The sequence below is a fragment of the Oryctolagus cuniculus genome, chromosome 7 (assembly GCF_964237555.1).
Source record: "Oryctolagus cuniculus chromosome 7, mOryCun1.1, whole genome shotgun sequence".
Lineage (NCBI taxonomy): Eukaryota > Metazoa > Chordata > Mammalia > Lagomorpha > Leporidae > Oryctolagus > Oryctolagus cuniculus.
Genome location: NC_091438.1, coordinates 50853019 through 50866608, shown reverse-complemented (window position 1 = coordinate 50866608; position 13590 = coordinate 50853019). Strand labels below are relative to the sequence as shown.

General features: G+C 56.3%; 1 protein-coding gene across 1 annotated transcript in view; it reads left to right on the top strand.

Annotated features, from left to right (window-relative positions):
• Positions 1-10272, top strand: part of PHGDH (phosphoglycerate dehydrogenase) — a 31806-nt gene extending 21534 nt beyond the window's left edge. The window contains exons 6-12 of the mRNA XM_002715676.5: positions 1819-1951; positions 2436-2584; positions 5220-5372; positions 6414-6546; positions 8057-8187; positions 9014-9251; positions 9988-10272. Of these exons, the coding sequence (XP_002715722.2) occupies positions 1819-1951; positions 2436-2584; positions 5220-5372; positions 6414-6546; positions 8057-8187; positions 9014-9251; positions 9988-10142 (1092 nt within the window). The 3' untranslated portion in view covers positions 10143-10272. The remainder of the gene's footprint in view (positions 1-1818; positions 1952-2435; positions 2585-5219; positions 5373-6413; positions 6547-8056; positions 8188-9013; positions 9252-9987) is intronic.
• The last annotated feature ends 3318 nt before the right edge of the window (positions 10273-13590 follow it).

The following is a 13590-nucleotide window of genomic DNA, read 5'->3' as shown; positions in this document are numbered from 1 at the left end:
TGCATGGAAGGGGTACAGGTACTTGAGCCATCACCTGCTGCCACCCAGGATCCGCAGCGGCAGGGAGCTGGTGTTGAATGCAGAGCTGGGGCCTGAGCTAAGGATGTGGGCACCCTGGGCGGTGTCCCGCCCTGTCTGCTCAAGGACTCTGGTGCTCCTGAGACGCTTGTGGCTCCTGTACCTCTGTTCTCCAGTCATCGTGGCTGACGTGGGCTGAGCCCTTGGAGAGAGCCCTGGGAAGGCCTCTGGGGTAGACCAGTCAGATGACGGACAGGTCTTTGTTGTTGCAAGAGGCGGACCCTTCAGCCCAGTGCAGACTCGGCCTGGCTGCTGACGCTGTGTGGTGACCTTTAAAGCATGGCCCTTGCTGAGACCCGCATGACTGCCCCAGGGCTGTCTCTGATGCTGACAGAACACAGTCCCTGTGCCTCCCTCCATCATGGCTGCTCAGGAGACAGAGGTCACTGTGCTGACAGTGCCCTCGTCTCTGGCCTCAGCCACCTTGTAAAGGGTAGGCACTAGGTGGGGTCAGAAAGTCTGACTCCTGTCCCATCTCTGCCACTTGACCTCTCTGCCTCAGTTTGCTCACCTGTGGAATGGGGAATAATGGTTCCTGACCATGAGATAGGAGTCGGGTGGAAGCTCCTTGTGCATGGTGAATGCTAGGTAGAGGTTTGCCATTATCAGCTGTGACCCCATGGCCTTTCTTCTTTCTGCCAAGCTTTGTCTTCCCAACGTCCCCTCTTCCCTCACTGATTTCTGATGACCTTTGGCCCATTTCCTGGGCTGCATGTTGTTTTCACTCCTAGAGTTCCCTGCCTGCCCCCATCTCCCAGGAGCCAATCTCTCCTCCTCAGCAGCCCCAGGGAAGCTCCTGCTTTGAGCCTGGAGTGAGGTCCTTTCCCCATCTCCGGTCCCTGTGTCTCACTTTCCTTCCCTTGGTGTCCTTTGCCCCCAGCCCAGTCAAGCCTGCCATGTTTTGTTTTGTCTGTTTATTTACTTGAAAGCCAGAGTGACAGAGCAGAGACAGGGATAGGCAGAAAGAGAGAGGCCAGGGCTGGGGCCAAACCAAAGCCAGGAACTCCAACGTGGTCTCCTATGTGTGTGGCAGGGACCAAGTAGTTGGGCCATTATCCACTGTCTTCCCAGGTGCATTAGCAGGAAGCTGGATGGGAAGTGGAATCGCTGGTATACAAACTAGTGCTCTGACAAGAGATGCAGGCGTCCTAAGTGCTGGCTTACCCCACCACACCACGTCGTCTTCCCCCAAGTCCGCCATGTTAAAAGGACCTGCCGTTAGCCCCTTCTCCCTCTGGTCTTAGTCTCCACGGCTTGGTCCCGATCCTGCTCTGCAGCACTGCTGCCCTCGTCCCCGGCTGCTTCCTTGCCTTTGTCTGGTGCCCTGTCTGTCTCTGGACCTTGGGGCCCTCTCCTCCCTGTCCTGAATGTGCCCTATGGTGAAGGCATGGCTCCCACATGACTGCCCCCCTCCCTAAGGGCTCCTGCTTTCTCAGGGCTCCCGAGCTCCACTGTATCCAGGTGACATGAACTGCTCTCGCATCTGTTTGGGGTTAGCACCGAGAGGCAGGCAAACCTCCCTTTCCAGCCTGGCTTTGTCCTTGCTGGCTGCGTGAGCCCTGCATGCCTCAGCTCTGAAGCCTTAGAAGACCATCACCTCCCTCACCGCACTGCTGTGTGGTTGTAAGCCTCGAGTTAGGCTTAGCACGGTGCTTGGGCCATGCACGTGCTTGATTAGTGGCTGCCACTGCTAACAACCACCGCTAACAATAACGTTTCCTCCCTCTCGCTGGTGGCCAGACTATAGGATACGACCCCATCATTTCTCCAGATGTCTCGGCCTCCTTTGGTGTTCAGCAGCTGCCCCTGGAGAAGATCTGGCCACTGTGTGACTTCATCACAGTGCACACCCCTCTCTTACCCTCCACCACAGGTAGGTATGTCACCCCCTGTGGGCTGGCTGCAGAAGCCATGGACCAGATAATGAGTGGCTGGGCCTGCTGCAGACACTGGGGTCCAGCCATGTTGGGGTGGGGTCCCTTGTCCTGCAGCACTTGGTAGTGATTTCTCAGATGGGGGCAGCAGGGAGTTGACAGGTGTCTGAGCACCCTGGGCACGTGAACAGTCACTGGCCCTTTGGGTGCCCCCGGAGGCCCCTGCAGGGCATGGAGTCCCAGACCTACTTGAAGCATAGTACATCAAGGACATCTAGGATGCTTCTGAATGGAGTCCAGCCCAGAAGCAGAACAGGAGCTGCTGTCCTGGGGCATCTGGGAAAGGAAAGGAGAGAATAAGGAGCCTCTGCCCAGAAAGAAGGAAGGAGCTAGATCAAGGGGGGTTGGAGGTGAGGGAGGGGCCGGAAACCAGGGCCTGGGGCCCAGGCACTGAGAGCAGGAACATGCTCCCCTCTCCTCCAGGCTTGCTGAATGACAGCACCTTCGCCCAGTGCAAGAAGGGGGTGCGGGTGGTGAACTGCGCCCGCGGAGGCATCGTGGACGAAGGCGCCCTGCTCCGGGCCCTGCAGTCCGGTCAGTGTGCTGGAGCCGCGCTGGACGTGTTCACGGAGGTAAGTGCTGCAGCCTTGGTGCCAGGGCGAGCTTAGCACTTTACCAGCGCCTTCTTTAGCTCCCATGGCAAAGTGGGCAGTTGTGTCGTCTGAGGAGCTGTCCCAGAGCTTAGTATGGAGGCAGCCGTGGTGTCTTCTGCAAAACTCAGGTTGGTTTTTCTTTCTTTGTTTTGACATTTATTTTCACAACAGTGAGATGGAGATCTTCCACCTGCTGGTTCACTCCCTAGGTGGCCACGATGGCCAGCACTGGGCCACGCTGAAGCCAGAAGTCTAGAATTTAATCCGCATCTCATATGTGGGTGGCAGGAACCTAAGCACTTGAACCATCACCTGCTGTCCCACACGGTGCCCATTAATAGGAAGCTGGAATCAAAAGCAGAGTTGGGGGCTGGTGCTGTGGCATAGTGGGCAAACTGCAGCCTGCAGTGTGTTTTTTTTTTTTTTTTATTTGACAGGCAGAGTTAGACAATGAGAGAGAAAGACAGAGAGAAAGGTCTTCCTTCCATTGGTTCACCCCACAAATGGCCACCATGGCTGGCGCTGTGCCAATCCGAAGCCAGGAGCCAGGTGCCTCCCCCTGGTCTCCCATGCAGGTGCAGGGGTCCAAGCACCTGGGCCATCCTCCACTGCCTTCCTGGGCCACAGCAGAGAGCTGGACTGGAAGAGGAGCAACTGGGACTAGAACCTGGCACCTATATGGGATGCCGGTGCTGCAGGCGGAGGATTAACTAAGTGAGCCACGGCGCCAGCCATTGCCTGCAGTGTTAGCATCCCATATGGGCCCGGTTTGACTCCTGGCTGCTCCACTTCCAATCCAGCTCTCTGCTATGGCCTGGGAAAGCAGTAGAACATGGCCCAAGTCCTTGGGCCCCTGCACCTGCGTGGGAGACCTGGTGGAAGCTCCTGGCTCCTGGCTTCGGATCGGCCGAACTCCGGCCATTGTGGCCATTTGGAGAATGAACCAGTGGGTGGAAGATACCCCCCCCCTTCTCTCTCTGCTTTTGCCTCTCTGTAACTCTGCCTTTCAAATAAATAAATAAATAAATCTTTTAAAAAGAAAAAAGCAGAGTTGGGAATTGAACCCACGCATCCCATATGGGACGCAGGCTGAGGGGTACCTTAACCATTACACCAAACAACAAACATTACACATTACACCACTCCCAAGCTCAAGTTTTATTCTTTTAAATGTTTATTTATTTCATTTTCATCTACTTTAAAGGCAGAGAGACAGAGGGGGAGAGACATCTTCCATCTACTGGTTGTTTCCCAAATGGCCCCAACAGCCAGGGCTGGGGCCAGGCTGGAGCCAGGAGCCTGGAACTCCCAACTGAGTCTCCCACGTGGGTGGCAGGCACCCAAGCACTTGTGCCATCTTCTGTTGCCTTATAGGATGCATTAGCAGGAAGTTGGATCAGGAGCAGAGGAGCCAGGGGACTGAAGCTGGCACTTTGGTGTGGGACTTGGGCGTCCTGAGCAGCGGCTTGCCCAGACTGCCCCACAATGCCTACTTCAACTTTAGGCTGTAGATGGGACCCAATTCCTGGTCTCAGGTCCCCAGACCTCTGCCAGATCCATAACTCAGGGAAGACAGCCACAGATCAGTTGTGAGCTTGAGGATTTGGGGAAGGGAGAGAGAAGGGCTTAGTGTACAATCACAGATCCCTCACTGGGATTGCCAGTCCACCGGCATTCCTTTTCCCTCGCTCTTTCCAGTGGAGGACACAAGCCTGGGGATAAAAGGCAGCGTTCCCTCTGGCCCTCTGCAGGGCTCTCCGGCAGGAGCAGGTCTCGGCCTCACTGCATATCCTATGGGGAGGAATGCTTGCATGTCCGCTGGACTCCTGTTAGCCCCGCGCCCTCAGAGCTCCTGCCCCCCACCTCAGAGCTTGCCCTACTTGTTAGGTAGGGCAAGAGTGTGGCCTCTGGGTTAGGTATCTGTGCCGTGCAGGATGCTGGCTACGGGCCCTCGGCACATCACAGGGCCGTCCACGTTGCAGGGTGCTTGCCATTCTGAGCCAGGGCGTACAATGCTTCCAGTCATTCTTCTGTGTAACACCGGCCTCTCTAACACAGTGCTCCCCAGTGGCCTTGTCCCAGCTGCTCCCAGGAGGCCTGGGCTCATAGGGTCACGTTATGTAATGTAGCAGAGCCGACAGAGCCCCAGGAGACGGCACACAGAGGAAGCTCAAGTCGCCTTCCCAAGGGCCACGTTCCCCTTAGTGAGCAGAGTGGTGGCAGGGAGGAGGGGTGGGGGTGAGGGTGCATAAGCAGGACCTGCCGAGAGCCCGCACATCCTTCAAGGATGCAGGGCAGGGGCGAGACAATCCTCACAGTATTGTGTAGATAGCAGTAACCCATTTCCTAGATAAAGAAACCAAGGCTTGGGGAGCCAGGTGTGCTTGAAGGCATGGTGGTACCCGGCGGTAGAGGTGGAATTGTGACTCGGTCCACAGTCTCTGCCCCGCCCACTCTGCTGTGGTCCAGTGGTCCAGCGACCACCCTGACCGATGAGGAGTAGGAGGTGGCTTCTGCCGCCTTCCTCCCCTCCAGCTTCCCCTGCACCCTGGGCAGCCCCAGGGGGTGTGAGTAGTGCACAGCAGCCAACCTGGACGTGTTCCTTTCTGGGCAGGAGCCGCCACGGGACCGAGCCTTGGTGGACCATGAGAATGTCATCAGCTGCCCGCACCTGGGTGCCAGCACCAGGGAGGCTCAGAGCCGCTGCGGGGAGGAAATCGCCGTCCAGTTCGTGGACATGGTGAAGGGGAAGTCTCTAGTGGGGGTGGTGAGTATCGCTGTGTGGGGCAGAGAGGGGCGAGGCCAAGTGAGGGTGAACAGACGCAGCCCTGGAAGCTAAAGTCACAGGGAGCAGGGGGCGGGGCAGGGGGCTCTGTCTCCAGCCTTGATGGTCAGCCCTGGGGCATCCCTGCTACATTGTGGCCCTGCTGCAGACACTGGCGGTTCCCAGGGCCCAGCCACTAGAGAAAGGCGGCTTTGTTCTCCTGGTGCCTTGGGGCTGGAGGAGTGTTGCTAGGGTGACAGCTGGCCCTGGGCGAGCGGCAAGCTGGCCTGTTCCCAAGGCCTCTGCAGGGAGCTTGCACCCAGTAAACTCCCAGAGCACTCTTTCCGTCCCGTCCATAGTCAGGGTCTCACCCTACTCCCCACACCTGCCAACATGAACCCTCTGTGCCAGCCGGCCTCCTGAGCCTCCCTAAATCATGTCCTGCCTCACCGTGGACTCACAGCATGAAGTGATCACCCAGATCATGGATCTGGCTTTATGCATTGTGCTATGTGTTCATGGTGTTTCACTGGGACGTAAACACTCAGGGCCATCAAGGCAGAAGATGAGAAATGAAGACAAGCTTAGAATGCTATCCTATCGCTTCCCGGCCTTTTGGCTAAGATCAAGTGTAGAATGCCATCCAAGGGAGATGCACATGGGATGCCATGTGTTTTTTTGTGCCAAAGACCCCCCCCCCCCCGCATTGTGCTCTCCAGACCTTAACCCAGCACAGGTGAACCCAAGTTTTCATAGAGAGGCAAGGCTGACATACTCCTTGATGGAGGAAATGCCCCCCGCCCCTAGTCATTTTGAGTGTTCTTGGCCTTTTGTGTCCATTTCTGGCTCTCTAGCTCCCCTGCAGGAACAAGTCATTGTCTCTTTGTTGGCTGGCGGGAGTTGCCACCCACCAGGCACCCAAAGCAAGGCAGGCCCTTTTGTCCAGCTCTCAGCAACACAACCTTGATGTGGTTGCTAAGTCGGGCAGGTGAGCCCCTGGCCTGCCTCTTCCTGACTACAGCACTGCCCCCCCTTTCCCTGCAGGTGAATGCCGAGGCCCTGACCAGCGCTTTCTCTCCACACACCAAGCCTTGGATTGGCCTGGCAGAAGCTCTGGGGACTCTGATGCGAGCCTGGGCTGGATCCCCCAAAGGGACCATCCAGGTGGTGACACAGGGTGAGCCCGGAGTTTTCAGCATCACCCTCTGCATGTGGACATAGCAAGGGGCTGAGAAAGGGGTCATGGGCCAGGTTTGCTGGGGGTGTTGCACAGAGCTGGTAAGAGACTGGGATGAGTCTGACAGGAGACCCGGCCTTGCTCTGAGAGCAGTTCACCCACTGCCAGGCTGGAGACACAGGGAAGGAGTATGCAGAGTTCCTTGGAAGAGGTGTTGAATTTTCTAAAGTCATTCTGTGTAGTATTTGCAAGATATACTTGTTTTGTTTGCAAGAGAGAACCTCTACAAGAGAGTTTCATGCAAGATGTGGTGGGCTCGGTGGAGGGAGAACCAAATTAAGCACCAGGGGGCTTAATTCTGGCTTTGACCTTGTTGCTTACCTACTGTTTGTCTTTCCGTTTTCTGAGCCTCGGGTCCCTTACATGGCGAGGGAGAGCCAGTGGGTGGATGCTCCCGGTGCAGCGATGGGGATGTTTTGTGCTCTGTGACTTGCTAAGGGGGGCAGTCCGCAGTCCTCGGGTGTCTGCTCGGCCATGGAGGAGGATGAGAGCAGGGCCTGTGTTCAGCCCCGGGGCTGCTGAGCAGCCTGTGGTGGCCTCAGCATCGCCAGCACCATGCAGATGTGCTTGGGTGACCAGGGAGGGCTGCAGTTCCCTGAACCCTGGGGAGGCTGGTCCTCTCCCACTGCCTGCTAGGCATCTTCATGCTGGGAGAGACTGCAGGGTGTGGGCAGTTAAACGCCAGGCATTGACAATGCCGGGGAAGGGCAGAGCCTGGGGATCCCCACCCCCTGGGTGCCCAGCTCCAGGAAGGAACAAGGCAGGGCAGCAGTGTAGCAACCGCGGCTTTCCACTTTCCTTTCCTGGGCCCACAAGGGGCTGAGTGCCAAGTAGGATGGGATAGGACATTTTCTCAGTGGCTCCTGGGAGAGCAGCAGGCAGCCCAGAGCAGCCAAGCCATTGGTAGGGAGCAGCAGAGCTGGGCTGAGCTTTGCCAAGGAGTTTCTTAGGTTGCTTAAGTAACCTGGATGTCTCCCATGGCTGCCTCTGAGCCCGCTGTGGGAGAAGGGGGACTGCGCAGGGCACACTGCAGCCCAAAGCCTGGAGCTAGCAGTAGTGGCCTCCAGCCCCTTTTTAATTTTGATTATTTTTAAAAGATTCTTTATTTGGAAGGCACAGTAGCAGAGAGAGAAGGGGAGAGAGCGAGTGCTTCCAACTGCTGGGTCACTCCCCAAATGACTGTGTCAGCCAGACCTAGAGCAGGCTAAAGCCAGGAGCCAGGAATTCCACCCTGGTCTCCCAAGTGGTTGACAGGGATCCAGATTCTTTAGGCCATTTTCCCTTCTCAAGTGCATTAGTAAGGAGCTGGATTGGAAGTGGAGCAGCTGGGACTGGAACCAGCACTCCTTTGTGGGATGCGGGTGCTGCACGCAACAGCCTTGACCCACTGCATCGCCTTCTGTGGCACTCCGTACAAAGTGACCTTATGGCAGCGTCTCTCTGTCCCCAGGAGCATCCCTGAAGAATGCAGGGAACTGCCTAAGCCCCGCTGTCATAGTCGGCCTCCTGAAAGAAGCTTCCAAGCAGGCGGAAGTGAACTTGGTGAACGCCAAGCTGCTGGTGAAGGAGGCTGGCCTCGCTGTGCGTCCGCATCCCCACGTGTCCCCTGTCAGCGCTGCTGGCGCCCCCACATGTTCAGAGCCCCCACATGCTGAGTGCCCCTCACTGACATCCATCCTGGGTGCACACCGGGTGCCCCTGTGAGAGGTGGTTTTCATCTCTGCTGCAAAATGGAGAGCCTTGCTGGGTGCCCTGGGCCTCAGGAGAGTGCTTGTGAGCAGCCCGTGGTGGCAGTGCCTGCGTGGCCCAGCTGAGGAACCCAGGAGCTGGGTTGATCCAGACCAGAGGCTTGGAGAAGGCCCAGCTCTGTCCACCCTGGCTCTCCACCCAGGTCCCATACTCCACAGCGCCCAGCGCCTTTGCTCGTGCTGCCTTTTATCCCCAGGTGGCATGGTCTCTGCTGCCTCACTGGCTTCCCTTTGGCATCTTCCCCACTGAGTTTCTCAGTCAGAGGGAGCTGGCAGGAGCAACAAGCAGTAGCGTTCCCACGGCCCCGCCTGCAGGCCCCTCCTCCCTCCATCCGGGGCAGGCCGTTGGTGCTGTGCAGGAAGCAGCAGGTGGGAGCAGGAAGTGCCCATCAGCTCAGCGGTGGAGGCCTCCTCACAGCCCAATCTCCCTCCCTCCCTTCCTCTGCGTGGTTCCCACCCCTCCCCTGCAAGCCTCTGCCTGCCCTTGACCCTTAGGGAGGTCTGTGACTGTTTTCCAGCTCAGTCCATTTGCCCTCCCTCCACACCGCCCCCAGCCTCAGCCCTGAATTGGAGACCTTGTTGGCCAGGCTGGAGCCCAGGGGGAGGGCTGCTGGGATGCAGCCAGGAGGAGTCACGGCCTCCTGGCCTTCTCTCCGCAGGTCACCACCTCCCACAGCAACACTGCTGCAGGGGAGCAGGGCAGTGGGGAATGCGTCCTGACCGTGGCCTTGGCAGGTGCCCCCTACCAGGCTGTGGGCTCGGTCCAGGGCACCACACCTGTGCTGCAGGCTCTCAACGGAGCTGTTTTCAGGCCAGAAGTGCCTCTCCGCCGGGGCCTGCCCCTGCTCATGTTCCGGGCTCAGCCCTCCAACCCGGCTCTGCTGCCTACGATGATTGGTGAGAAGGGCCCTGGGGAGCTGGTTAGGGCAGGGGCAGTGGGGTGGGGGTGGGGGGCGTCTGCTCTGGAATTGGGTCCCAAGGACTTTCTGCCTCCTCAGTCCCTCTCCATGCTTTGGTGTCTCCGGGTCCGCGCCTTACAGAGCAGTTCCCAGAATATCCCGGTGTGGGTAACGAATTCAGAAAAAGCAAGTGCCTTGCCCCAGGGCAATGTGAAAGGTGCAACCAGAGCCGCTGTAACCGCCTTGACTATGTGTTCTGAGCTGGCCATGTGGAGCACAGTTAGGCCCTGCCAGCAAGTGCCTGGCTACAGCAAGTCCTACAGAGCCATCCCCTCCAGTGGTCACCGGCATCCCAGACCTGCCCCGGGCCCCTGGGACCTAGGCTGCTGGGGGTTTTGGAGCACCTTTGGGTTTTGCAGAGCATGTGTCCAACCAGACTCTGAAGGGCCAGCCTGGATACATCTGTCAGTCTGCACGGCAGAGCCTACCATTCTGTGGCCAGATCTGTCCTGCCCTGGCCTGCCCGGTGGTCTGGGTGGTTCTGAAGAGTCTCTGGAATAGCGGGGGCAGCGGGCAGGTGCCCTGTTGTTCCTTTGTCTCAGCTCTTTGACTCTAAGGCCATTGCCACCTCCACCCCATCGCAACTTTGATTGCAGATGCCTCACTCTGCTACCAGCCCCCATCTTCCCCCTCCTTCATGCCCTGGGTCAGTCTGAGGCTTCTTCCACTTCCAGGACTCCTGGCAGAGGCAGGCGTGCAGCTGCTGTCCTACCAGACCTCGATGGTGTCGGATGGAGAGACCTGGCACGTCATGGGCATCTCCTCCCTGCTGCCCAGCCTGGAGGAGTGGCGGCAGCATGTGACCCAGGCCTTCCAATTCCACTTCTAGACGTGGGCTCACTGTCCCAGCCTCCAGGCCTTCCTGAAGACGCATAGCCACTGTGACTGACAGGGTGACAGCTGCTCTATGCTCACCCTGTAGGACCCCAATAGCCACCTAATAAAGAGCCCGCTCCCAACCCCTTGTGTGGTGTGTTGCCGTTGTCCCGAAGAGCCACCAGAGGGCAGCCGTGAGGCTTGGTTTTGGCCGGGAGGGTACGGGTATGAAGGGAGACTGGGCTGGGCAAAACGGCTTGGGTTGGGCCCTCTGAGGTAGATCCCTGTGGAATCAAGTCTCTAAGGTTATTCAGAGGCATTTCTTACAATGGTATTTTCAATGGTATATTTCAAGGTATTACAGATTCCTAGGTATTTCACATTATTTCCATCTGGGAATACATATGCACATCAGAAAGTAAAATTCCCCAAATATGCACAGTATTATGTGCCAGGTGCTGGACTAGGTACTTTGTCTGGAATTCACCCTGACTCCTCTCCCATAACAATCTTGTGGTGGGAGGGACAGCATGCCAATGTCCCTGTACGCATGAGTGAGGTGCTGCAACCCCGGGGGTACAGAGAATTCTCTTGAGTTCAGAGGAAGAGGAGCTTTGTGCTGAGAATATTGGAAGGATTTTGTGAAGGGAAGAGAGCTTGTGTAAAGGCATAGGACGTGAGAATATCTGGCAGGTGCACAAGCAATTTCAGTGTGGGCTGGACACGACATTATTATTTCTTTTAAGGTGACTTTCATGAGAGATAGCAAAATAGCACTTGCTTACAAAGGCTGCACATTTTGAAAGAAGTCTTCCATTCTCTGGGTCACTTCCCAAATGCCCATGACAGCCAGGGCTGGATCCAGCAGAAGCCAGGAGCCAGGAACTGTATCCGGGTCTCCCACGAGGACCATCATCTGCTGCCTCCCAGGGTGCATTAGCAGGGAGCTGGATTAGAAGTAGAGGTGGGGCCTGATCCTAGGCACTGCAATATTGATGTGGGCATCCTAAGTGGTGGCTTAGCCGTGGTATCACAGCACCTGCTACTCTACTCTCCACCCCCCATTTTGTTTTTTTAAGATTTATTCATTTATTTGAAAGGCAGAGTTACAGAGGGAGAGATAGAGGTCTGTCATTTGCTGGTTTACTCTCCAAATGGTCACAATGACTAGGATTGGGCCAGGCCGAAACCAGGAGCCTGGAACTCCATCTGGATCTCCCATGTGCATGGCAGGAAACTGCTACTTTCCAAGGTGCATTAGTTAGCAGGGAGCTGGTTCAGAGTGGAGCAGCCAGGATGCAAACCAGCACTCATATGGTATGCCAGCATTGCAGTAGTGGCTTAACTCTCTGTACCACAATACCTGCACCTCTACCCTTCCTTCTTAAGAGAACATGGCTCAGGACAACTGTTTCACACTGGCCAGACCAAACCCACCTTTGGCCTTGTGCTGTGACAGAGTTTGGAGCCAGCAGGGACTCCAACAGTAAAGGCTATGCTGGCGCCTGCAGTGAGCTCTCAGGACTTGGAGGACGATTCAGACAGGAGTACCAAGGAGAGTTCTGGGCAGCTACAGTTGTCCCAAGCCCTTGCTCCTCATCTGTAGGAGGATAATGAGCTGCAGTGAGGGTCTCATGGATTAAAAAGTCATTTATGGCAAAGTCTCTGGGCTTGTGATGAACATAGGTTTCTCCTTCCCATGCCTATCAGAGAGTAGAGGAGCTGGTCTCTCTCTTAGGTAGAACCCACGTCAACCAGAGACCTCCCCGGGCCCTCATTGCCACAGTGTCCAGCCAGGTCTGGACACAGTGAGCTCACATCAGACAATCCACTTCTTCCCATTGGGAAAATAGCGGTGCCTCACGTGGCATCTGCTGAGTGGTCCCTGGAGTCCTCTGACTGCTAGAAAAACAGGCTAAGGTTGAAGAGATTAAAAATTCAGTTAAGAATTGAGCCTAATGTTCAGCTTCCCAGCCTCTTCCAAACATCCTCAGACAAAGCCGCCTTCTGCACTAAGGTAGTCAGGACAATTCCAGAAACAACTTTCTTGAGCGTCTCAAAATATCTTCCTAAACATGGGTCACACTAGAAGGCAGGGACAATCTTACTGCATCACTTGTCTTGCGGCTGCCCACATAAATTTTCCCAAATTTGAAGTGCAGGATTAGTTTTCAAATCCAGCTGGTGTTACGGAGACAGAGGGAGCCATCCTCTGTTGCTCTGTGGCTTGTGGCATCTCTGCATGCTGAACTCTAGAGTTTTGTTTCATTCTCCTGAGTGCTGTGTGCGTGCTAAAGCTTGGTGTTGGAGGCTGGGCAAATGCTGGGGCTGCACTGGGGAACTGGGCTCAGTCCTGACTCTCTGAGCTTGAAGATTGAGAAGTGTGTGTGTGTGTGTGTGTGTGTGTGTGTTTTAACGTATCCCCTAGAGACTGGAAGTTGCCTCGTGCTCAGTGGGCTGGGCCATTCTAAACTTCCCTCTTCCCAGACCTTGCTGCACCTTCCTATCTGAGGTGAGTGGAAAATGGCTCAGTGCTTATCTGACCCTCGTTCATCCTCATTCCTGCTCTTGGTCCCCCTGGGTGATTTTTCATTTGCGTGGCATCGCCAAGTTTCAGGGTGAAAATGGTGGCAGGGCAATTGGAAACCCGTTTCCTCTGGGTCTGTCCATGCCTCATGGAGAGGGCCTTGTTCAGAGCAGGCTGGCTCCAGTTTTCACGCAGAGGATCTCAGCACTGCCAGCACAAGGCCCTGGGCTCAGCACAAAACTTGGTGAAGAGGAGTGAGAGGGGAGGGGGAAGTCTGCAGGTGCAATGGTGGTGATAAGCAGGTGGAGCAGGGCTGAAATTCAGCTGTCGTGCACGTGCAAGGACAGCATCCATCCCTTTGGTCAGTGCCCTGATGCCTGGTTTTTAAGCATCTTTAAGAACATGGGTGTGTCCAAATGTCCAGCATAGTGGAGGCAAACCTGGCACCAGCGGCCAGTGGTGTGGAAGGTCCCTGGTTGCCAAGGCCACCAGAGGCAGTTTCAGCATGGCAACCTTTCCGTGGTCTCCAACATCTGCCACAGATACCGGCGCTGCTCCAGAGCCTTAAGAGAGGTCGACGTCCCCCCTGCCAGAAGTGCCTACCAGACACCTGCTGAGGGTGAGCAGGTGCAGAGGGTGGCGGGGAAGGGCTGGCGGACAGCAGCTGGTGTAGTAAACACAACCTCAGCAGCAACTTGAGAGAGGACTGGGCTGACCATCAGCAGACGCTGGATTAGCTGCTCAAATTGGTTGATTTCAGACAGGCAGGTGGTTGTTGAGACTTGCGCAGCCTTGAGTGGAACAAGTAAGGGGGCGGGCCCAGCCTCTTTCCCATGTATGTCCCTCTGCCTCCCGGGCCAGCAGGGCTTGCTCTTCATGCAGAAATGGCTCTGTCTTCTCCAAAGCTTCCTTTTCTCATTGGGGTGGCTGAGGA